Source organism: Cyprinodon variegatus, unplaced genomic scaffold (assembly GCF_000732505.1).
Source record: "Cyprinodon variegatus isolate N-32 unplaced genomic scaffold, C_variegatus-1.0 Scaffold277, whole genome shotgun sequence".
Lineage (NCBI taxonomy): Eukaryota > Metazoa > Chordata > Actinopteri > Cyprinodontiformes > Cyprinodontidae > Cyprinodon > Cyprinodon variegatus.
Window position 1 is genome coordinate 437455 of NW_015150730.1, and position 25869 is coordinate 463323.

General features: G+C 38.0%; 1 protein-coding gene across 6 annotated transcripts in view; it reads left to right on the forward strand.

The window, feature by feature from the left end:
- The window catches only part of LOC107090026 (adhesion G protein-coupled receptor L2-like), a 133870-nt gene that overhangs the window by 44869 nt on the left and 63132 nt on the right, over positions 1–25869 (forward strand). For 5 of the 6 annotated variants that reach the window (XM_015383159.1, XM_015383162.1, XM_015383161.1 and 2 more), the window contains exons 3-6: positions 6770–6983; positions 14037–14146; positions 17910–17924; positions 20343–21143. In XM_015383159.1, the coding sequence (XP_015238645.1) occupies positions 6770–6983; positions 14037–14146; positions 17910–17924; positions 20343–21143 (1140 nt within the window). The remainder of the gene's footprint in view (positions 1–6769; positions 6984–14036; positions 14147–17909; positions 17925–20342; positions 21144–25869) is intronic. The other variant, XM_015383160.1, reaches the window with a different exon arrangement.

Here is a 25869-nt window from a genome sequence, read left to right on the forward strand (position 1 = left end):
GATAAACTAAGAGACACAAACGTGTTGGTTAAATATAGGCACAAAGTCAACAACAGCATGAGCAACCTTTGAATTGTACTAGGCCCTTGTCTACTCAGTGTTATTTTGTCTGTAACAAAGCAAATATAAAATCTGTTAGACAAGTGTACAGTGCATCAAACTTGTATAATTCTGACTAAATAATGCACAGGCAGTACTAATATTCATTATATATGGTTTCATCTTTCAGAAACTCTCAGATTCCTCCATCTTATGCGATAGCATTTAGTTTTTACATATTTGGCCCACATAAGGAGACTGGAGGGAACCTTAGGGGGGCTTTAACTTCAGCAAGATAGCAAATCCTTCGACCCTGTCACCAAGACATGCGTCAACGTTTAATATGTTATTTTATACTCCCATACTGTTTTTTTCTGAGTTAAGACAACATTTGGAGAAATGAATGGGGGAAAGGGCAGCGATACAAGTCACGGCTTTGCAATTTGAACCTGCCCAGCTTAATTCATGTATCACCAAAGAGAAAAGGGATACAACCGGAGAGCTTCATCTGACCACGGAAGGAGTCTCCTCTATATTGTCGGATTCTATTTTCGAATTCTTCTATGGGAATCAAGAGTGTCTGATAGCAGCAGGCTGGGAAGGGCGTGTGTAGCCTCGGGGTTTGTGGTCTTGTCTGACACTGTCTTTAGAAACAATTCCCAGCAAGGTGGACCAGAGCGGGGACTAAAGTGTCATGGGAAACGGTGCAATGTGTCCAACTTGATTTCCAGTGTTTCGCCGCATTTCGACAGTTGGAATGAAACGTGAGCTGTGGAAGGATATGGAAGGCTTCTTTGGGTGTCATCTGTATTCGAAGAGCAGGTGTTACGTTGTGAATCCCCAGATCTCTGTTGTAATCTCTCACCTCTCTAATGTGTGCCTCTCACATCTTATGAATGGTCATGTAAAGCATTTTTTTACATTTTGGGCAGGACGCTCGACTGCATCACTAATTGAGGAATTTTTTCTGTAGTGTCTTTAAAAAGGTTAATGTAGGGTAGTAAAAAAAAAAAAAGGTTTTTAATCTTCTATGCCTATTTTAAAAATTCCTTTACAAAAACCTAACTCCACTGAAGTAAATCCTGTTCATTCCCTCCGGATATTGGATTATGAAGGCATTTCTTAGTCTTGGAGGAAAATCTTGACTCTAAGATCTTCTCTTTCTTTTCAAAATGTTGCCTACCAGTAGCACCGGGAAGAAAACAACATAAAAAGACAAACATCTTGAAGTCCTCCTGCTGTGACCATGGTGGGGGCACTCTTATTTGACTAAAGGCTACACCCTCCTTTATGCCACAAAAGAAAGCTTCCCCGTCAAACTGAAACTCAGAACAATAGGGGCCAGCCTTGGGGAAACAGGGCCATTTGCATGCAGCTGTTTGCCGTTTCCAGGACCATAAAGGCCAATCAAAGGGGCCTTAATGGGAGATGACAAGCGTCAACCAGTGCCTTTACTCTCTGTCTGTGCCAGGTCTAGTCATTCTCTCCTACCCTCCAAAAATGTCCCAGTTTTTTTTTTTTTTATTATTAAACATTCCTTCATTATTTTTTCCCCTCCCACTGCCTGATGGTGTGTAGTTTGAATGGTTAAAGGTTAGTAATGTCTGCTGTCTTGAGAGCTTGCATGCAGAGCAGCCAAGATGAACCTTAACATGTGTGTTATGGTCTGCCGCTTGCAGTTGGCAGACGGCAGTATCTCAACACAAAAACGACATCATGTTCTCATTTTATCTCTAGGGATTTCTATTTTTTTTTTTTCTTTTTTTTTTTTTACATGCAGGGTATAACTGCAGAGGGTTTCAGATGCACCCATCTGAGCCACGGTGCTACTTCCAATTTCAATGGTGTTGATAGAAAACAAAATATGTATTATGAGAGGGGTTGTCGCCAGTGAATTATAGGCTGTCAGCTAGAGGAAAAAAAGGAAAAGAAGAAATAAATACAAAATTCCCAGAAGGCTACAGATTGAGCAGCAGTACCAGTCTTACTTAGCTCACTTGAGCTCAGTAGATGGTTTAGTAAGCAGGTCAGGGGCAGGAATCTGAAAAGCTACTTTTCTGTGCAGCCGCTCACTGATGGGAATGCATGATGAGGGCTAATGTCAACAAGAGCCAATTATCACCTTGTCAAAGTATTTCCCATTTCAATATGTTGATTTGGTGTCGATTAAATATGATAGTGCAAGAGGTGGTTAATCGGGCAAAAAATAAAATATGATTTTTTTTTTTTTACTTGGAATCCATGACTACCAGAATGCTCACTGAAGAACATTGCTTAACAGGGTTCTGCATTACAACATATTTTTCTCTAAAACTGTAAACTTAAAGAAAAGGACTGTATCTCAATGAGAAGAGCTATATGAATGAAAGTAAAATCAAATAATGCATACTTTTTTGTATTTGTATTTCAGGGACATTAATGTAGTAGATAATGGTGCAAAAGATTGTTTTCATTGTTAAGGTTTTTGCACAGTCCAACCACTGCTGTGTTTTGCATCCTGCATTATGTAACAACCAAATTTGTGTCTGCAGTGCATCAATCACAGCACACCTAACAACAATATTGTTTCCCTTTTTATTACAACATATATGTTTATGAAACTGGATGGCGGTCCTTTATTAGCACTGATCCAGTATCCTTCCTTTTTGAAAAGCTTGAAGTATGATGTGCTATCCCCACTAAAGTACTCTTTTTCTCCTGAAATGTTACACAGTTTTTCTCATGCTACAAACAAAACTTTTATATGTGATTTGGATTTTAGGGTTAAGACCAATACAAAGGTGTCTTTAAAGTGAAAGGAAAATTATCCCTTTTTTTTTTTTAAACATAAAAACTCTAAAAATTTGGGCACGTGTGTTTATATAGTGTCCCTTTATGCTTATTACCCTAAATAAAATGGAGAGAATAAAGTAAGGGATTTCCTTTTTATCCCTCTGTAGAGGGGTCTTCAGGAGCAAAGTGATGCAAAGGACATGTTTCTACATAGGATTAGGGAGAAGAGAGGGCGCCAAACAGGAGGAAAGGGAAACTTTTGGTGTATCTGAAGTGAATTTTGCTGGAATCAAAAAAACATTCTTTCAATTCGCCATGCATCATCCAGTCAATGACTGGGTGTTGTTGTGACAAAGGGTAAATGAAGGAAACATTAGTGTTGAAATAAGCACAGAATGCTCTTTAGAGATTTATATATGGCTTTTTAAAAAAGGGATTTTAATTTAGCTCTAAGAAGGACTTGGATCACTTATCCTGTGTCCTCCTGTTGTAGCTTCATCGCCTTCATCTGCCTGGCACTGGTGCTGTCAGCTCTGGTGCCTTTTGCTCTGCATTCCTCCTGCTCCTGTCTGAGCTATGGAGTGCCTCCTCATCTTATCTTGGTTGTCCAAATTAAAAAGGTATCTTGAATATCTGGACACCTTTTCATTGATTTCATAATAAAACTGACATTAGCTATATGGTTAGAGCAGATTTTGCCTGTTTTTTCTTTTTTGTAATACAAATAAGTCAATGTATGAAGTAGGGATAAGATCCAACCATGTCTTAGCAAGAGCCAGAAAAAGAATTGCAAACAGGTTATCATATAGTTTTTAAAACTTATTTTTTAAGCATTGGTCATAATGCATCAAGATCCCACACTCTTTGTTCCACACACCTGCAAGGGTTTTACTTTTATAGATTTCATAGATACATCCTGACACAATTTTTCCTGCAGCGAGTGGCCTTCTCTCACAGTCAACTGCCGCAAAGTTATCATTCAAACAAAGCACAAAGTGTGAGATGAAAAGCTTTTCATGTCTTCCTAAAACTCACTGCACACAACCATCCTTTATCAAGACTTTTCAAAACTTGTACAAACCATTGAAATCCGTACAAAAGAAGACACAAACAGAGACCTTTTTGTCTTGACGTTTTTCCTTCAGAGCTTTGCCTCAACCTTGAGATCTTAGGCAGTTAAGCCACCAAAAACATCTCTTCTGAATTCAGATTTTCCCCATCCACACAAATGAAATAGTCATTTTTACACATGGTATAGTTTTATCAATTTACTCAAATTTGTCACTACATGCCTCATTTTAGGTTAACGAGAATATTAGTGAGACCGCAATTATGCACAGTTGGGAGAGGAGGTGCTTTGTTATTTGGACCACCAGGACAGTCTAGATGCTCCTAACTGATTTAGCCTTGGCCAACGACTAAAAAGATCTAAACAAGGAATGTGGGGGAGGGGTCATCCCAGGCACGGGTCTAATCAATTGCTAGGCTTCCGCTGACAGAAACTTGCCATCACGCCTGGTGATCTGATAGATGGGTAGAGGTGGCAGTGGACAGAAAGAGAGAGAGACTTAGAGGAAGCAGATAGGGCATGTGTTAGTAAGGATCTTTGTCTTTTTTTGTATTATTTTTTTGCAGAGACAGTCTTTCTGCTTGGAATTTAAAAACCCCATGAGATGCATTATTTCCGTCTGTTCTCTGTAGCTGCCGTGATAAACCCGTCACTCTCTCCATGAGGAATGGCAGCCGGGACAATCATTAGTCGTTGCAGTAAAGCCGCCAACTTCTCTCTCTGGGTTTTATCATCCACCATTCTGGACAGGTTTTCTGAAAGGTTTGGGTAATTGTCGTGGTTATTGGGAAAGATAGAGCGACCCCGCAGCCCTTCACTTATGATTTGGCTGGACTGATTTCTTCTAATGAGGTGATAAACAGTCCAGCTAAGAACAATTTACTGGCTATTAGATGGATCATGGTTTCATAATGAAATGTCTAGAGGCCAAATGCCAGATAAAATCTGTCATTAATTTTATATTTTGTTCTCATGCTTCTTCTCCTAGTATACCTAGAATTATATTTTTCCTAATGTCCAATGCCTCTAACTGTATATTTTTAACTACGAATGTTTTGCAGATGCCATTTTCTTCCTTTTGTTGCTGTGTCGTGTGTAGACATACGAAGACTATCATTATATCCAAGGCAGGCGCAGAAAAGCTGCAATGACTTGCAGGCATGTAGTTCGGCTTTTTAAGGACAAGGAATTTCAAGCTGCAGTCACTTCAGCTCTGAGCAGTTCAAACAATGCTAATTGCACCGGGCCCTGGCTATCAAAAGTGTGAGGATAATTAAAGGTGGTAAGTGTTAGTACATGACAATGCTCCGGAGCCAATGGGAACAGGGAAAAAGGTAACAGGCTGAAAGGAGGGCTAATTAGGAGAGAGAAGTGTAGAAAATACAAATGGTAGCTGCTCCCTTAGGGGCCCACCGGCAGTGAAAACGACGACTATTATTGACAGTCCATACAAAGCTCTGCTTGCTCTTCTTTAATGGAGCATAATTCTGCTTTCTGTTTAGAATATACATCATTGTTTTCTCAAAATTGCAGACACTTCTGGTTCTTATGACTGTAAGTCTGGTTTATGGATTACCTTTTTTTTCTTTTTTATGAATCGACTTGCATTGGATATTCAAGAAATTTGGTAAAAATGCCACTTTTTTAGGATGTACACTGCAAAAAATGTAAATTTAAATCAGTGATTTTCTTAAAATAGGCGTATTTTTTCTTGAATTGAGGAGGTTAGATAGACACTTTGCCAATGGAACCAGATATTTACATTTAAAATAAGAAAAAAACAATTGCATTGTTTTATTTCTAGTGCATTATATCTAATTAGCTTATTTTAAGAGTATAAATATTCATTCCATTGGGAGATCATCTTATTAACTTACTCAAATTAAGAGTAATTACACTCAATGTAAGAGATTTTTACTTATTTTTAAATCGTTTTTACAGTGTCAAGTGTAGAAACCCATAATACTTTCTTCAAGCTCCTGTATGCATTACCAAAATGTTTATTTTAGGGTTTCCTGCCAGAGTAGAAAGTTAAACCTAATAGACATTCTGCAGAGGAAACTACAGATTTGTTTGACACGACCTAAATACTGCAAAGTATTTACACTTAAGCAAGATGCTTATTGCAGCTAAAAGGTTTGTTTGTTCTTCAGCTTGATTGTACAAGATAAATGAAAAAATTTTGCATTTTACGAGGCATTTGTACAGTTTTTATTTCAACAATTTCTGTTTGGTTCTGTTTTTGAATGCGTTTATTACTTAAAGGGAACCTTGTCTGCTGTAATTTTGTGTCTTCCAAAGAAGACCTATTTGATAGTGCTTCAATCTACTCTGCTTTAGCTATAGATCAGTCATACTTTATGGACCCCATACTTGCTCTGTTCGATTATTTGCAGTGTGAAATACACTGTATTCCACTTCATTCAGCTGGGATTCTCCCTATTTCTATGTCTTTCTTTACTAAACAAACAAAGTGAATAAGAGAAATAGATTAAAGTCTCCTTATGATAATAAAACAAACCAGATTTGGTTCCTTTGGTTCTCTGTTTGTAAAGACCATCTCAAAGCACTCTGCCCTTTTTACTTGCACAGGAATTTATTAGATTATCACTGATCGCCAATGATTTAAAAATTTGACAGGCCTGACCGCAGAGCGATGGAGAAATGAATTGTTTTTCATCTTTCCCCCATTCCTGGGTTGCGTGTAATGGCCCCTCTGTTTAAAACTGTGGTAAACATTGGCTGCTGCGGCCTATTCGGACCATGCCAACAAATTTTTACAGCATGATGTGCGGTCTTATTGTGCTGGCGCAGTGATCCTTAAACCTATTCATTTAGTGATGTGCTGTCTTTGTCTTTGTGTTTGTTTTTCTCCTCCTCCGTCGTCAGGCTTCAGCCGTGCGGCCTTGCCTTTTGGGCTGGTCAGGAGAGAGCTCTCGTGTGAAGGATATGCAATTGATCTCCGCTGCCCCGGGAGTGATGTCATCATGATTGAGACGGCCAACTACGGCCGCACTGACGACAAGATCTGTGACGCTGACCCGTTCCAGATGGAGAATGTCAACTGCTACCTCCCTGATGCCTACAAGATTATATCACAAAGGTAAAACACCGCAGGGGAGAGGCAGATTTCATTTCATAGACACAGCCAAGACCTGGGCAGAAAAAAAAATGTCTCTATTTCTTTCTTGAATATTTCCATAGTTCTTACTAAACTGTTTAATGCTGTAGCATTTGGTTTTTGTTGTACTTTTTAAGGTGTTTCACTTTATTTTTTTTTTCCATTTGACTCTTTTTCTTATCAAGGAACATTTTGATTATTACCAATCAAAAATAATATTTACTTAATTGATTCATTAGCGTGACCGATGTTAGATACATTCTTTCTTCACAAACTTAAGTTTGATTTCTTTATTTCGAATCATTTTGAAATAATAGAATCCAAAATCCACTTTTTTAGTTTAATTTTCCATAACATAACCAATATGTTATGGCCATGTTCCAGCCCACACAGTCATTTAGAAAACTGTTGACATGACAGTTGCCTAGGAAATATTGACTACTTCCAGAATGATGGTAACATGAAAAAACACATAGACTCATTTTATCTACTAAAATACTTTTTTCTACTAAAAAGCTCAGAACTTACAGCATCTTTTCTTTAGCACCATTGTCTACCTCACTTTTTCCTTCCTACTCTACTTTGTTTAAAAAAAAAAAATGGTTTATCTTCTTTTACGGAATGTCATTTATTTTCTTAATTTTGCTTTCACTGGAATACAAATTTACAAAAAGGAAAAACACTACTCAAATAAATCACCCTGTTTGTAATATACATATTTTTGATTTTTAAATAGAATAACATATGTATATTAACTAATTTTCCCAGATATTCTTATTTATTAAGATTAACCTGTAATTTTGACCTGAATCATTTTGCCCTTGTTCATCTTGTGCACAAAAAACTCTATTTTTTTAGTTTGCTCATTCAAAAGTTTGTTTGCACTATTGAAATATCTCCCATAATGATCCTATCTAGCCAGAGCAGAATATCCTGAACCTCAGACATCCCATTTCAAGCAGATCAGAGCCAGTATGCTATGTGTCCGTGGGGCCTTACAGACTCCGCATAGCTTTTAACATGCACAAAACACTGTGCAACACGCTGAAAGCTAATTTGTAAAGACAGCTGAATTTGTTCAAGCAAAGTGGTGCCATCTTACACCCTTCAAATTCCAGCTTTCGCCGTCACTTACCAAATTATGTGGTTGACATTTAAAATCTTAAAAAAAAAAAAAAGTAGCAGAGATTAATTCTTGACAGGCAGGAAGTGACATCCATGTGGTGGGGCTCTTCACACCAGCTGCCGGTTGTTTCTTCTGTTAGTCATGATCGGAGTAGCTCAGGGAGGCGACTGCTAGTCACATGAACACCCTCCTAACTCTATCTGGAACACTGAGGTTGCTTTGTTCAAAAACTTGTAGTGCGTCGAAGTGGCTTTGACTCAGGTAGTGAGCAGTGCCCATTGTTGGGCCTTTCATCCAGGTTACCCTCTCACAGGAGGCTGCCTAATTGTCAAACGACTGCACTGCAACACTTCTTGACTGCTGCTTATCCCTAGAGGTGTGTGTTTCTAAATAGCTCTAGAAGAGTTATTCATAAACAGTAACGACCACAGTTCACTGTCTAATGTTCCGCTCAGTCTTAACCTGTATCCTTTTTAAAGCTGCCTTTTGAGCATCATCGCCCACCATGTCAGACCTCTGAGATTTTTGCATGCCTCATTCTCTCCTGTTTACTCCCATGAGATGCAGCCCCACAGAAAAGCTTCATGAATACATCAGATCCTGCTGTCTTTCTAAATCTGCACCACAGTCCCACTACAGGCGTACTGTCAAATGCTGCAGACGGTGTCCATGCCCTTTGGTTTCATTGACAACCAATGCACATTTGCTGTCAAGTCAAGATCCAGACTAGCTGGGGATTTACTTCTAACCTAGTCATGTGAAAATGAGGACATCCAACAGTAGCTTGTGTGTTTTCTAATACATTTGAGCAAATACATGTTTAATATCAGTTGAAAAACAAAGACAAATTGAGGTAATACCATAATTTAGTGATAAAAAAAATCCTTTTAAAATATTTTGTAAAATGATATATAGTTTCTGGTGAGGAAGAAATATCTACAGCCAAAACATTCCCAATTAAAAGGTTTCATTATTTAACCCTCAGACATGTAGTTTGGTATAGGGATGTCCACATATAGAGTTAATATTGGATATCAGTCTGATATTAGTCCAGCTACTCAATAAAAATTATTTCCAATGTTTTCATACCTTATGTAATTGAGTTTTGTTCCATTTTTTAATAATATTACTTGATCAAGCCTTCCTCAGTATGAAATAAGTAATAAAAGCCAGTAAGATTTGTGCTAATATCATATCAGGTCAATGTCAGTATCAACAAATTCTAAAAGCTGCAATATTGGTAGCGTATTGGAAATGAAACAGCTGTATGTTGAAACGCCTAGTTTGGTGTGCTCCTGACAGTTTAAGTCAAAACTATGATGTTATTGGAGGAGCTGTCTGAGATCTGCAGAAACCCTGAGGTTGTCAGGGCTTATGGGTCTTCATTAAAAAATGTCTTGTCCTTTGGCACTTCTGAAAGCATGTTACTTTGACAAATGAAGCTAACAATTAATTCTTTTAGGGCTGCAGCTAATAATTATTTTGTAAATCGATTAAACTGTTGATTTTAATTCGGATAATAATTGGATGGCAGAAGACTTCTTAAAGAAGAATTTTTTTACGAAATGAATTCAGGTAAAATTAAAACTCTTCCACTTGAGAAGGATAGAGCATATTGATGGAAGAAAGTTGTTTTTATTTTAATTGCAAATGTTTACATATTTTTATTTTTACAATTTTTGTATAATGGCTGCTCTAGCTAGGTGGCTCTGTGAGCTAAAGGCACCTTTTAGAGTCTCTACACTCCAATTAACGATTGCTAAATTACTTGACAATTTTTCAATGATTGAAAGTTGAAAGTAATTGTTTCAACTCTAAATTATTGCGACACCAAAAGGAAGCCCATCAGCCAAATCCTGCATTATAGGAAAGTTCAACATCATAATATTCACCATAAATTCTACAATGGATCAGAGGTTGCTTGAAGAAAATTAGAGACCATCAGTAGAGACACTAAAGGTAAGGCAGAATTGGACTGTGCCACATGAAAACAACTGAAACATGGAAAAAAAAAAAAAACAACTTCTCAAACATAATTTAGCTGAATGTGAGGAGTGGGTCAAACTCTCGTCAAGTCGATCTCAAAGACTGAAGATTAATACAAGAATCATCTCTGTAAAGATACTACAGCCAGTGGTATAGCAATACCTATTAGGGTGTAATTATTTCCTACACAAGGATGGATATTTTTGTTACATAAGATAAATAACAACAAAATAGATAACAATATTTTAGGATGTTGGATTAAAGCACTGAATATTGAATAAAATGTCCTATTTTTCACTCATCTGAATGCTTTTCAGGTCCCAGGAAACAAAGGCTTTCTAAGGAACCTTTGTCAAAAGTTCTTAACTAAAATGACTGTAATGAGTCAGATATGAGCAAACACGTTTCTGATCGTAATTAAAGGTGATGTAAGATGGGATTTTTAAATCAACCACAAGTCTTTGAGAGACCAATCAGCGCTCCATTGGTGTGCAGCAAACTAGAACGTGGGTATTTAAACTTCATCACAATGGGCGAGTCAATACTGTCAGGATTAACAAAAGGCAACAGCCCTGCAGAAGGATAAACAAACACATTAAACAAGAGCGGGTAGATGGAAACAGTTGGAGGTCTGCAGCGCAGAGTGGCAGTCTCTGGAAATTGCGACAGAGAGCATTCGTCAAGAACTCACTTTTTTCCCCCTCGTAACATAAATTACTAGGCAGGAATCAAATGGATTGATTTTTGCACGACAGCTACATCAAAGGGGTTTGAGAACGTGTAGCTGGATTAAAGTTTTGTGAAGAAAGTGCTGCAACCTCTGGTCACATTGTTTAATATTCAGGTCCTCATCCCCTTAGAAACACGTCATGAATGGACTATGAATATGACCTTTCCATCTCTTGATGGGAGCAGGTGCAAAAACTGTTCACTTGTGAAAAATTATGATCTAAATACACTTTTTCGTCTCTCTGCCTTCCATTACTTCATTTGAATCCCAACCCCTTACCTGACCCTTTAAAAATACCAAAATGAATCTTTTATTTGGTCAAAGGTGCAGCTCTCTGATAGAAAGCGAATGGAATTCAACACTTGACTGCTGTGACACTGTGCAGTGCAGATCGCATGTAGGGATTCGCTGCTGTTGTAAACAAACTGTCTGAACCGTTAGCTAGAGCACCTGCCCTTAAAACATGAGGGCATCTTCACATTACTGTGAAGAAAAAACTACAGTCTTGTTTTTTATTCCAACATGAAAGGGATTTTTAGCAATTGTAAAAGAAAAGCTATTTTGGTTCTTACATGTATTCAAATCAATATTCATTGCTTATAAAAGATCAAGTGATATAGTGCAATAGTTTTTTCTCTTGTACTGGTTTACCAGCAGAGAATTATCATCTAACAAAATATTTTCTTCTGCCTTTAAACTCATGGCTTTAGTTTTCTGGTCTACACAGTAAACAGTTTGATTTGGCCCCTTTGCTCAAATCGAGTCAGCTGAATACAACCTGCTTAGTACAGCAAAGAACTCATAAATAGCTGGAAACATTCCCCTCCGGAGCTGCTAGAAACCAGAAGTGGAGGTAAAGCTTGAGTGAATATTTATTAGGTGTGTGCCTTTGTGTGCTCTTTTGTCACTGTAGCTTTGCTGCAGCGAGGCACAAAGTCAGCCAAAGTAAAAAAAAAATTATATATATATATATATATATATAGATGAATATTTAATGTTTTTTTTATAAGTGATATATCATCATCTATGTCATTTAAGAGCAGTTTAAAATTCCCACTGGTTAAGATTAAATTAGTTGTTTCTTCCTCAACATTAAACAACAGATATTTTGCAAAGTTATAGAGGTCCACCGATACCACGCTTAAGTAAATGCATAATGTTAGGTAGGAGTTAAGAAATTTTTTTTTTTTTTTTTTTTTTNTTTTTTTTTTTTTTTTTTTTAAGCTAAACAAATTTAAAGATTTAAAAAATCGGAAATAGTCATCTATATATTGTACTTTAACGCTGGATTTAATTCTATGTCTATGTGCTAATGATTCCCTCCTGTGTTTAACCAAATAGTATGAAATCATATTCTGAAATGATTGTGTTTGATTAGTCATTTATATTGGAACTACGCAATAAAGACTCTGTGACATACCTTTTAGTTTGCAGCTATTATAAGCTTTAAAGCACATACTTACTAGAGCTTTGTTGCCAACCATTGGTTTCTCTGTTTTTAAAAAGAATTGCTTAATCAAAGAAATGTAGATTTTAAATTCACAGTGATGAAAAACCAACAAATTCAATAGGAATGCAAAACAAAACTGACAGACTATTGAGCTTAGAAACTTTAGGAAGATGGAAACATGTTAAGCTCTTGTATTCTCCAACAGTTTCCCCAAATTCTGCCAGATAATGGTTCTAGAAATGGGGAAGCCATCTTGAATCCATTTAGTTGAAGATTTACCTTAAATCATCACACAGCCTTGATGCACACCACTATTGCCTGTAGATACTTATTAAAATATTCGTAGATTATATTTTTTGGAAGAACTGTCATATTTTGATCATTGTTTTCTCATTTATGCTTATTCACTACCTGAATTTACTATCTCTTACATTGAGATTAAGAATCAAATAGAGAGACTGGTTTATTTATAAATATTTCAGTCTATTTCCTGTCACATGCAACTTCTGCCTTTAAAATATCTTCACTCCGTATGAAGTGGAACATCCCTCCCTTGGTGCTTTTGAGGGGATCCAGCATGTCCAACTTACTGTCAATCAGATCCCATTTTAATGCAGTGACCTTGTTCCCTTGCGGCGGCTCTTTTGAACATTCGCTACGCATAATCCACAAAAGTTGGTCCACTGTAGGCATAGCTGGTGTTATTTTGTCATTGAAGGTTAGATCTTAGCCATTCCTCTTTCTTTAAGTCTGTTCTGACCTGTGCATGTTTTCGTTATAATTATGTGAGTTATGATGATATGTTAGTCGTATGCTGTTTTATATGTCTGTATGCGTACCTGCTTATTTAAATGTGTTAACCTAGAAATTATGCAAATAGATTTGTAGCGCATTCTGCAGTGGAAAATTGTCCTAACCTTGCAAATATCAACTGTTCAAATGTATGTCTAACTAGCATCTTTGAGTTTTATCTTCTTTGTAATATTAACCTCAAGTCTGAACATTTTGGGGTTTCTCATGCCAGTTTTCATCTTGTTTGCCTTTCCTCCTGACATTTTTCTAAATCCCTGGGCCTGAAGAAAGCTCCATTGAAGTGGAGCCAATTTACCCTATACAGTATTTACATAAACTCAATCTTACGCTGTTCTTCTCTTGTTTTTTTTCCCTCTTCCCTCTGTACTATACCTTTTCTAAACACCCAGAAATGTGCTAGCATACACACACACAGACATGCCCACTGTAATTCATACATCATAGTGTTATTTCACTAAGGGACACCGTAATCATGCCATAGGGCAAACAACCTTTCATAGAGATGACCCATTCCTGTCTTGTTTGGACATCCATGCAAAAGGAGATGCTCTGTTATACTTCAGACCACCCATTCCAGTCCAGTGCATGTCACCTCCACCTGTCACGTGTGTTTTAATGAATATCCTCTCTTCCAATAGCAGCCTGAAGACAGTAATTCCCGACATGCCTTCTAGCTGCCCTCTCACTCTGTCATTCATGCCATTGCCTTCATTTACTCATCCCTTAATGCTCTCATTCCTCCCTGCCTGTTCGCCAAGGTTTGAAACTAGAATGCATAAGTAACAGTCGAGCCTGAGGTTTCATCAATGTCACTGAAGCTGTAACAATGAAGCGCTCCTTCCTTTCGTGTAGTTAATGTTGTCTCTTACGGAGTACTCTTGCTGTGGGTAGTCATGATGAAATCTCTGGTCAATCTTTTTTTTCCCCTAGGTGCAACAACCGTACGCAGTGTGTGGTTGTCACTGGCTCTGATGTCTTTCCCGACCCATGCCCTGGCACCTACAAGTACTTAGAGGTCCAGTATGAGTGTGTTCCCTATAGTAAGTATCGCCACCCCAGTCTCATACTGAAATCATGTTGTGTATTTATATCCGAGTGGGTTATTTTACTGCAACCTTTTGATTTATTGTTACAGAGGACACCTTAGACAACTCATAACTCCTCAAAACGCTTTATCACTAATGATTTAAAGTTAGATTGACCTGTAATAGTTCTTTGATATTGAAAGGTTTGATTTTCTGAGTTGAACAAAATGCAAATTTTATTTACTACCTTATTAATATGTAGTCATGCAGATTGGATTTAATATACCTCCTCTTTGATATATGAGATATTTGATGAAACGAAAATGTATTTATGTTGCTTTCAAAAACAACAATGAAAAATAAAAGTGTTATTTCACTTTTTTTTATTTAACAGTACAGTACATGTTCAGGTAGGCATCGAATGATATTGAATTATCATGGCAAAATTAAGTCAGATTTGTAACCAAAGTTTCACTTTATCAAGGTATTTACACAAATAAGTACATTAAACTTGATAATATGATCAAAATTAATCTATTTATAACAAAACAACAGCTCAATCCCCCTGCCTCTACAATGGTATAATGATTATGTTATCTATATCATTCTTTTATACCTGTATCATTTTCATTAATATGCATACAGCAAGGAGTATTGCACCTTTTTGCTCTCTACATTTTTTACACTAGCACTACATGTATAGCAAGATGATATTGCCTGGTTAATTAGTCAGGCTTTCTGCTCCGATAGCCAGCCTGTATTTGGCTGTCTGCTATCCTCACCACACTATTGTGTTATCTACTCTTCATTTTAATGGAATAGGGAGACCCAATGCCATAGGATGATAAATCTACTTTAAAAGGCATTTAACACTTTAGCACACTCTTTTAATGATCCAATAACAGACTGCAACTGATTATTTTATCAAGATGCTGTCAAGTCCATACCCCTGTCCCTAGGAACGTGCAATGCTTAGAATGGGAGAACATTAGAACTGAAACAGTTGCTTTGCAGATATGGCAGGACTGCATGTTCCCCATAATCCTCTTTGTTATCTCGCATAAAGAACGAGATATGTTGAGAACAAGAAAGAAACAGAAGTATTTTTCACTACATCATTGTACACAGTAAAGTTGGAGGCAGAACTATAGCTTGTTGCTTCTTAACTCTGGCGTGCTTCAAACGGTTAAATTGATCTATTTTTAAGAAAGGGAACAGCTATCCCTGGGTAGTGGCCCACACAGCTGAGAAAACACCGCTTGTTGTCTGGCAGCTTTTTGAAATGGCTGTAAGCTGTGTAGACACAGTATGATAAACAATTTTAGCAGTTTTAAAAACCTTTTTAAAGCAATAAGATGTTCCTTTTCAGTCCAGTTTAGTTTTTTATAACAACAGCCTATTTTTATAAGACTATTTTCAGGAAAACCAATATAGGTTGGGGTAAATTAACATTCCCTCATTATGTTTACTCTTAAGTATTCAAATACAAATCTCCATATTAATGCTAAAACAACACAAAAATAAGTAACTAAGCTATTAAAAAAGCTTTTTTTTGCTAAAGGGCATATTGTGGGTAAACTTTAAATGACTAAAGTTTCCATGATTTTATATGCTTGACACTGACTAGCCTACAAAATGTTCCAAACTCTAAAAAGCTGTTTACTAAATAAATAGCTTTCTCTCTCTCGCTCTTCCACCCTATTTATTTCAGGTTCCAGTAGATAGACAATAATGCTGACCTCGGTCACTGTTTGGCCTTGTTTGTTTTTTTCCCAAAAAAACTAATGACAAGAGCCTTATCGTGCATGCTCATTTTTTTTTTTTTTTTTACCTGGCAGCTACATACAAGAACAGTTACTGGCATCCCAATTACCAATGGTGGAAGCTAAGCTTTCACTAATAGATTGTAAATCTCCACCTACAAGATTTAAAATTTGGCTTCTTTCAGATTAATTTGCGTTATCTATCTATTGAAACTGTCAAACTCATCACCTTTAAATTTGATTTTGAAAATGACTGCATTGATATCTTCTCGGATTGCTGGCCACATTATCTGGCTGCGTAATATATCATTTGTTGTAGTTTTCTATGTTTTAAGTTAGCTCTGGCTTGAGGTTTTAAATCAGATTTTTATCGTTTAGTCATGTATCATTTTAGTCCCAACCACTAAAGCAAAACCGAGTCAGATTCAAGCAGAGGTTCCACATGATTCAATTTCCACTGAGGGATTTCACTTGGGACTTAGACGTGATAAATGGCTGTTGATGTGTCACTGTCTATCCCAGACTCTGCTTCTACGGCAGTAAATGCATCTCTGGTTTATAGCTTGACGCACTCATATAGATAAAATAGAGTTTTTCATTGGCCGTATCTTTTCTAAAAACGGCATTGCTGTTCCTGCGGTTAATCCGTAGACCTCGCTGTGATCAGCTTACTTTGGAACTACTTTCCACTGAACAAATAGTCTGAGCTTTTCTAGTGTTTTTTTTTAATTTTTTTTTATTAACTCTCATATTTGTGGTGTAATTTAAAATCTCAGAGGTATATATTTCTACAGCTTGACAAATAAAGCAAGAACGATCTGCATGACTACATATTAATAAGGCTTGGAGAGACAATATTTTCCCCCAGTTTCCTTCGACTAACTTTAAGATTCTCTTTTTAATGAAATCAGTATGTATAGTTTTATTTAATGTTCTTGTCGGACTATAAAGTAAAAGCTCTTGCTGTAAGACTTGTTATATGGCCTGAAAGTTTGAGAAAATTCAGAATTTCCTACTCTTGATTTAACCTAATTATCACACTTATTCGTAACTCTTCCTTCCTTCTACAGTTTTTTTTTATTAACTTAGCTGCAGAGTTGTTTAAACCAAGCCCTAATTTATAGTTAATCCATCTTAAAAGGGGTTTCTAGAGTAGCTTATAAATGCACCCTCGTCTCAGCCTGTGAAAGTACTTCATATTTGAATTGATGAAATGTAAACCTTCAGAAATATTCATATTCATTTTTTTCCTCTGCTTTCAAACAGACCTTCCTTTCACCTCTTGTTCCCATCCTGACTAACTCTTCTCTTTTTTTCCTTCAGTTTCCAATCTTTTTACATATTGTTTCCAGCCCTACCTCATGCAGCGGCATCCATATAAGGCCTACTGTCCATCAGTCCTCTCTTGTACCGCTGGCTCATTTAAGTGTCCAGTTGATAACTTTAATGTCATATTTTGCACATGCATGGCGAGCTGCTTCGATCCAGTGTTTGATTTGTATTTAACAAGTTTTAAGCACTCTCCACCATGAGACAAGACATGCAAGAAATAACTCCTGTGCTGTTTCCTCCTAGACTGTTATCCATCTAAATCTGACCGGGACTTCTGAGACGTTTTTTTTTTAAATATTTTCTCAATCTTTTGCTACCTAGGTGGGAAGCAATCTTTGAGGAATGTATGCAGCTTTTACTGTATAAACTATTATTCTGATGGCAGATAAAGGCGAAGAAACAAAGTTTATTGGAAAGTGCGATACATAGCTGGTGTTCTATTGTCATGACTTGTGTGTTTTTGCTTTTATTGTAGGATGAGGCTTAACCCCGCTAACAAACATTTTTCTTTTTTTTTTTTTACCCCTCCTCTAAGATCCTCCATCCCAGTTTGCCTGGTGGTTTATCTCACACTCACATCCTCCAACTAACTCTCCTTTTTTTGTATCTACTAGTTAACTCATGATAATCTTTCTCTCCCTTTTGCACTCTTCTTTTGCTTTCTTTTACACTGCCTGAAATAGAAGTGGAGCAAAAAGGTAAATGAGTGCTCTGGTCCTTCCCTCTCCTTTCACCCCACACCCCACCCCCCCACCTCTTTTTGGCCTTCTTGTTCTGTGGTGTTGAGTACAGCTCCCCTCCCACTTCCTCCCACCCCTCACCTCCCTCCCTGATTGCCTTCTTCTGTCAAATTGTAAACCCATAGGAGGATGGTTTGCACCCATGGAGCCCAAACGATTTGCAGAACAAAATTTCAAATGACAACCATGGTCACCAGACTAAGTTTCTTTTTGCAATATGAAAGAAAACACGGACTGTTTTCGTTTTCCATTCATTCTTGGGACCCCTCATGTAAGCAGTGTAATACTCCACACCCACCCAACCAACTACCTCTTAATTGGCTCAGTCTCGGTTTGCCTGGCCCAAGTACTGCTGCACCCATAGCACGTGATGTGAAATAACTATGATGGCTGAGTGAGTTTGGCACTGCCTAAGGAAAAAAAAATGTTGGAGAAGGGGGAATAATTTCCCTGTATTGCCTTTTTTTATCCAGAACAAATTAATTCTTATTGCAAACTTGCTGCAGCCTCCCTCACCCATCAGTGGTAACACTGTCTTTTGTCTTTTGCTACAGAAGTAGTAAAAATCCTTTTCCAATGTTGTTTCTATCTATTACCCAACCTCCACTTTCATTCTTATTTTGTTTTACCTCTGCTTTGCTGCCCTCTCTACCATCCAATTGCTCCCTCTTACAACAAGATGTGAAGTCTGCTCCCTTTCCCTCATGTTACTCAATAACCTACAGTCATATGATAATGCATGTACAGTGTGTGCATACACAGTTGATATTGAAAAGTAACACATTGATATTAACATGCCAGGTCTTTGTGGCGTAATTAATAAGACCATGATAAATCATCTGAGATCCTTTTTTTACCATTAATGTGAGATTTATCCTGCACAACTCAATATTTTAAGGAGAAGTATAGCATATTTAAAAGCTGAAATTATTATACAAAAACTGGAGCTAATACTTTGTTGAATGATTCTTTTGATCATTTTCAGCATTCAGTCTTTTCCTATAGGAGCCTTTTATCTTCTTGATTTCTCAAAATATATCAGATTTTGAAGACATCTCTTGTTTGCAGCCCCCTTCAGAAAAAAAAAAACTAAACATTTTTGCTCGACTTGGCTCTAAACTCTGACTGGATCATTGAAGCACTTCTGTCCATCTTCGAGTTTTGTATCAGTTTTGAGTTAAAACTGACTGGTGTCTTTGTAAACGTCTAGGAGTCTGAGGAAATATAACCCCAGAGCATGATAGTGCCACCACCATATTTGACTAGAGATGGTGTTTTAATGATGTGCTCTTTCATCAGTCTAGATCTGTGCAGACCACAGGAGATTATTGCAGCAGATAAAATAAAACAACAAGACTAATAAGACATTTCTGCAGCTCCTTCAATGAGACTGGCAGACTCTTGCCAGCCTTCCTAAACCGATCCCCATTTTGTCTTTTTATCTGTAATGGTAAAACATGAAGAGCTAGCTAAGCACCTGCAAAGTTGTTCCCAATGATTGGCTCTTTGATACCTTTGATACCCTTACCTGATACCTTTTTGATACCTGACTGATACTTGTTATCGTTATAAAATCCTTCATAACATCTTTGTGTAGTTTTACTCAGGTAAAGGAACCAGATGAAGCAATATCCCAATAATTCTCATTTGGCTGAATTTCATTTGCTATCTAACAGATTCACTATAAATGACCAGAAGTGAGCACGCAAGAAGACTGAATGCTGTAATTAAGTAAAATGATCTTTCAAGAAAGCAATAAATTAAATGTGTGTGCACCTGTAAAGTCATCTTTTTTAAATTTTTAATCTTTACGGATATGAGTGTTTTTCATTCGAATATTAAAGGTATTTGTCATATTAAGACTCTGAAAGGTTTTGTCATGGTCTCCAAACCCCTGGCATTTTAATCTGGTTGTTTACAATTTATAGCCATTGTACCCAGCTGTTTGTGTGTCATTTGACTTTTAAAGACAGGCTGGTATTGGATAAATATATATTCAAAAATATGCACACAAAACAAAACACTGTGAATTCTCCTTTCGCCACTTCCCATGTCTTTCATTTGCAGGACTTAAAAACTTTTTTCGTTTACATTTTATTCGTTTTGTCCCTGGTACAGTGTAGCAGCAGCCCCTTGAGATGCAAGCTCTATTAACCTCACATTTTTCATCCCGAGTAGTCACTTTGACACGTACATATGTCCTCCCCCCTCCTTATTTGTACTAAAGCGCTAGTCAAAAGCTTCAATGTCCCTGATCCCTTTGTTCTGTACTTGCGTGGCACAGCTGTGAGAATTGTACCTGTCAAACGTATAACATTTGGGGATTTTAATATTCTGCTGTGTTATATTTTTGTTTTCGCTCTCCTCTGTCACCAGTTTTCATTTGTCCGGGGACTCTGAAGGGCATAGGAGCCGCCACCTTCCTGTTCGAGGCCGAGCAGCAAGCAGGCTCATGGTGCAAAGACCCGCTACAGGCTGGAGACAAGGTCTTCTTCATGCCTTGGACCCCTTACCGCACGGACACCCTCATCGAATATGCCTCCCTAGAGGACTTCAAAAACAGCCGACAGACAACCACCTACAAACTGCCGCACCGTGTTGATGGGACAGGTTTTGTTGCCTACGATGGTGCCATCTTCTTCAATAAGGAGCGCACACGCAACATTGTCAAGTTTGACCTCCGCACACGCATCAAAAGCGGAGAGGCAATCGTTAACAACGCCAACTACCATGACACCTCACCTTACCGCTGGGGTGGCAAGACGGACATTGACCTTGCGGTGGATGAGAGGGGGCTGTGGGTAATCTACGCCACAGAGCAGAACAACGGACGCATAGTGATAAGCCAGCTCAACCCCTACACCCTTCGCTTTGAAGGCACCTGGGACACAGCATACGACAAGCGCTCGGCCTCCAATGCCTTCATGGTGTGTGGCGTGCTTCATGTGGTGCGCTCCACCTATGAGGAGAACGAGAGTGAGGCCAGCCGCAGCCAAATCGACTACATCTACAACACCAAGCTGAACCAGGGCGAGTACACGGACATCCTCTTCCCCAATGAGTATCAGTACATCACTGCAGTGGATTACAACCCCAGGGACAACCAGCTATACGTGTGGAATAACTTCTACGTCCTGCGTTACGACCTGGACTTCGGGCCACCGGATCCTGCAGAAGGTAAGGGAGGGTCTTCGTTTTCAGACATAATCCATTGTCTTTATTAAAACTCCTCTATTGTTTGGTAGTGGCTTTGGATGTCACAGATGCTTTTAATTCTCGATGTGTAAGGGAAAGAGTCTTGTTTTATTCTTAGGGAAAGGCCTCTTTTGCTGAACAAAATTCCAGATTCACCTTGGAGTAACATATAACCCTTGCTTTGATTGCAGAACAAAAAAAAAAGAAACGCAGAATAAAAACACATCTTTATTAGCATATGGCAGTTGAGATGCTCAGTCCAGCAGATTTTCGGACCTGATCAAATTTTTCAATCTGAGGCCTTATCCTAAACCATGATCTATTCTGCCCCCTGAACTTCTCTCTCATTCAGGGAACATGTAGGAAAAGGCTGTTGCACACTGTGACAGAGGTTATTCTATCCTCTCTGCCTCAGGACTGTAATGTGTTGCCATGGTTACCACTTCAACTTTAGCTGTGGCCATTTTTTACTTTTTTTTTTTGTAACAGATGAGGTGATAATTGGCAACCTATTGTGGGCTAATATTTTTCAAAGGCGCGTTATGAAGCGCACAGTGCATCTGTTGCAGCAGAAAAAAACGGTGTGAAAAGGAGATCTATTACAGTGAAGAATCCTGTCTGGCAGTTAACCGGCTTAAATTAATCTGTGAAGTGCTGAGAGGCGACACATGTGTCATCAGACAGGGACATTACATCAGGCTGATAATGGCTTTAATTACTTGACAGAAGCCTATTTATCCCATAAGTCTTCTGTATAAAGAGGGGGAACAAGAATCTTGACCTGACTGAATGATATGTTAGAGGGTCAGGTTACAGCCCCTCCTCAAACGGCTGTTACTGATCAGGACTGAACTGCTACTTAAGAAGAATGTTTTGGTGGTATTATTATTAATTAATGCAATAAGGAGATCAGTTGTAATTTGTCTCATTATAATACTTCCACAAAGTTTAAACATGGATTTGATAATTTTAAATGTATGGCTAGGTATAGAAAATTTTGGCTTCACGACCTAGTTTTTCCCTACTTAAAAGGAAAAAAACAGGAATTTCTAGTTAAGGAACGTTTATATTAAACATCTGTGTTTGTTTTTCTTTTTTCTTTTTTTTTTCGGCAAGCTCTCACAATCTTCCAATAGTAATAAAATAAATACATTTTTAAAACTTTTTAGCTTCTCTGCCATATTAGATCAGTCTTTGGTGCACTGATTAACTGATTAACTTGTGTATAGAGATTAGAGATGTCCCGATCCAGGTTCTTGCACTTCCGATCCGATACCGATATTGTTTTTGGACTTCCGATCCGATACCTATACTGGCCGATACCAGCCTATCCGAGCATGTATTTAAGTTTAAGTTAAAGTATTTAGCCTTAGTTGTAAGACTCATGTTGAAAAGGGTTTTAGTACTCTTGATAACATCTAGCCAGCTAAATTAGGTGAGATTGAATAAAACACAATGCTTGGTAACAACAAACTTATCTGTTTATTAAGAGATAAACACAAACTGGACAAAATTATGAATAGCAATCTGAAATTGCACAGTGAACAGTAAAACCGTAAACAGTTAAAGGTGCAAGTATTACTGTAAGTTTTATAAAAATGCAAAACAGGGGAACACTGGCGCAAAATAGTGGAATGGATCGTTTCAATCGGCGAAACTGGAAAATACGGACCGGATTTTTTTTTAAAAACTGGATCGGCAGTCTGGATCGGCATTTTACATGCTTTGCCGATACGCATTTTTTTGCCAATATCGGCGTCCCGATCCGATACGTGGATCGGATCGGGACAAGCCTAATAGAGATGGCATTTTTTTTTTTTTGTTATATTGCAATATATAGATAAGATGTTTGTTTCATGTTTTGAATTGCTTAGTGTCCTCCAACAAGCGCCACAGAGCACAGTTACATTTTGTATTGAAGAGGATTCTGATATCTGTGCCAGGTTTAAGCATCTATGAGATTCCATCCAACAATCTTGATAAACTTCCTGCACACAGGGTTAGTTTATGTGGGTTTGGGTGTCCTAGCGAAAAAAAACATATAACTAGCATAAAAAATAGTTAGGAATGAATCTTTAGAACAGGAAAGTAGATTTTGTTTGTTTTTTCTCATAAATCTACTTTTTGTTTGTCCTCTTTCTGAAATGATATTTCAATATAAAAGGGGTTATGAGCACACACTTAAAGCTGCCTGTTTGTACATCTAACTTGTTTGGGGTCTGATCAGTTTTGTATTGCTTATCTACATAATTTATATCCATCCATCCATTTTGCGTCATGCTTATCCCTGCGGGGGTTGCAAGGGGTGCTGGTGCCTATCTCTAGTTGTCAATGAAAGGCAGGGTGCACCTGGAAAAGGTCGCCAGTCAATCGCAAGGCAACCCAGAGACAAACAGGACAAACAACCATTCACGCACAAACTCACAACTAAGGAGAGGATGCCTATTAACTTAACAGTAATGTTTTTGGACTGTGGGAGGAAGCCGGTGTACCCAGAGAGAACTCACACATGCAGGTAAAACATGCAAGCTCCATGCAGAAAGAACGCGGGCCAGGAATCGAACCAGGAACCTTCAGGCTGTAGCACTGCTACCGACTGCGTCACTGTGCAGCTCTGACATCATTAATATCCAACAATCTAATTGATATAAATAATAATAATCTAATATATAAATAATAGAAAATTTGCCTGTCACTTTAATGTGAACCCAACATTTTGGGGGGTTTTCTTTTGTTGTTTACTATGGAAACTATCAATTCCTAAGACTTGGAATGCAGTATCCAACTAATATTGAAGTCCTTTGCTGCCATATTGCACAGACTGATTTTGTGGTAATACTTTTGGCATTCATTGAGCAGACCCTCTTAGGATTTTTTTTTACTCTGAATATTTGGGAAGGGGGTTGCCAAAGGGCTTGAAATCTGATTCCTAACCAATGTTATTGAAAAGAAAGATTTGGGGAGAGGTTGATTTTCGAATTGAGGCTGTGTGCTCCTGAACTTTGGCCTCTTGTCAGCACATCTTGTTTGTTTTCCTGCCGTTTCCCCGGGAATCTCCAAAGCCTCAATTAAAAGTATGTTAGAGTTGATATGAAAACTACTCGAACTTTGATGAGTTCGCCATGCGTGCAAACTGCGAGCTCAACTGCTCACATCCTGATTTATGTAAATGTAATTAACAACTGAATTATCATAATTACCCTCTATGTCTCTAAAGAGTCTTGGGGAGAGGAGGGAAGTAGCCATCACAAAGCATTTCAAGTGAAGGGTTTAATGTGCTCTCTCAGCTACTGTAATGCCTGGGTAAACATAAATGCCACATAGGCACAGCATTGCTACTTGCTGCTGTGACACAACACAGTTGTTGATTTCCCCCATTAGTCTAAGAGCTAGTTTCATGCTACGGCTCTGTCACTGGGATCCATTCAGAAACCTGTCTGTGCTGCAGAGCTTGTCACAGCAGATCACTGAATGTGTTTTATGAGAGCATTTAGTAATGTTGTGTTCTAAAGGAGGCAGAATCTGAGTATGCCAAGGCCATCAGCAGCCGCAGTAGCAGTACGCTCTGTAAAGGGCTCTTGAAAATAATTGGTCCTTGTTTGTAAGTTTTTTTCTCACTTTTCCCAGATCTAACCTTTAGTTCTGTACTTTGCAGCTATTAAGAATTATTGCTAGCTGCAATATGTCACTGAATTAAACACCCTTTTCTGCAGGCTAGTCTAATCACGCTGAAACAATGTCTCACTCTGTGATACTGAGGAGTATTTGAGGTGTAGAATAAATTAATTGTCCCCATTAAGATTAACTGACCACAGAAGGTAGTTACATCAAATCCAGAGCATCTTTTTTTGGGCTGGGATGCTGTGTGTCGGCAACAGCTGGCGTTGACGTCCTTTTCTGTCGGAGTCGTCAACCTTGGCTGCAATAGTTGCTCCAGAGTGGCAATGGAACTGCAGTAGGATTACATATTCATTTTAGGAGAGTTTTGGCAAAGTGATAAAAGCTAGAGATAATTGACCTCAGCCACTCGTCCGCTTCTTTACTTTGCAGGAGAGTCTGTATAACACTGCAGACTGCTCAATTCTGTCCTCTGGTTGAGGCGATTAGTGCGGGTTATTCCATTTATTGATCTCTCTGCTTATTGTTCCAAACCATTCACACAGAATTAGCCAAAACATCAGCGGGCTGCTAATACATTGCGAACACAAGCCGATATCGAGAGAGTACCCTTCCTCAGATGTGAGTCAAACCCCTCCCCCCACTAAAAAAGAAGAAAAACAAGGTAATTTCATTGTCTGTAGTTAGAAAACTTAGAGGGACATCAGTAATGCATTCTCTGTGATGTACAAAGGCATTAACTGATTTCTTAGGCAGTAATTGCAGAGAACATTTCAAACTAACAAGGAGAGAAAGGGGAAAATGAATTTGTCTTTGAGGTAGCATTGATTCGAGACCTTAAAGAGGAGAGGCGTAAAATTGATGGCTTTGTTCAAAAGGCTTAGCTCCTTGGAGCATTCTGGTAGAACTGAACAATAAGTGGGCTCTGTGTTAGCAAGGAGGAAGAAAAAGCCTCATCTTGCTATCCACATATGAATGGTAGTAAGAGTTTTTAAGTTAATGTTCCAGAATTTTTTTTATCATCTTTTCAAAAAATTAGATGCCAGAAATTCAGATTTTGTTGGATTTGTAATCTTGCAATTTTTTTTAA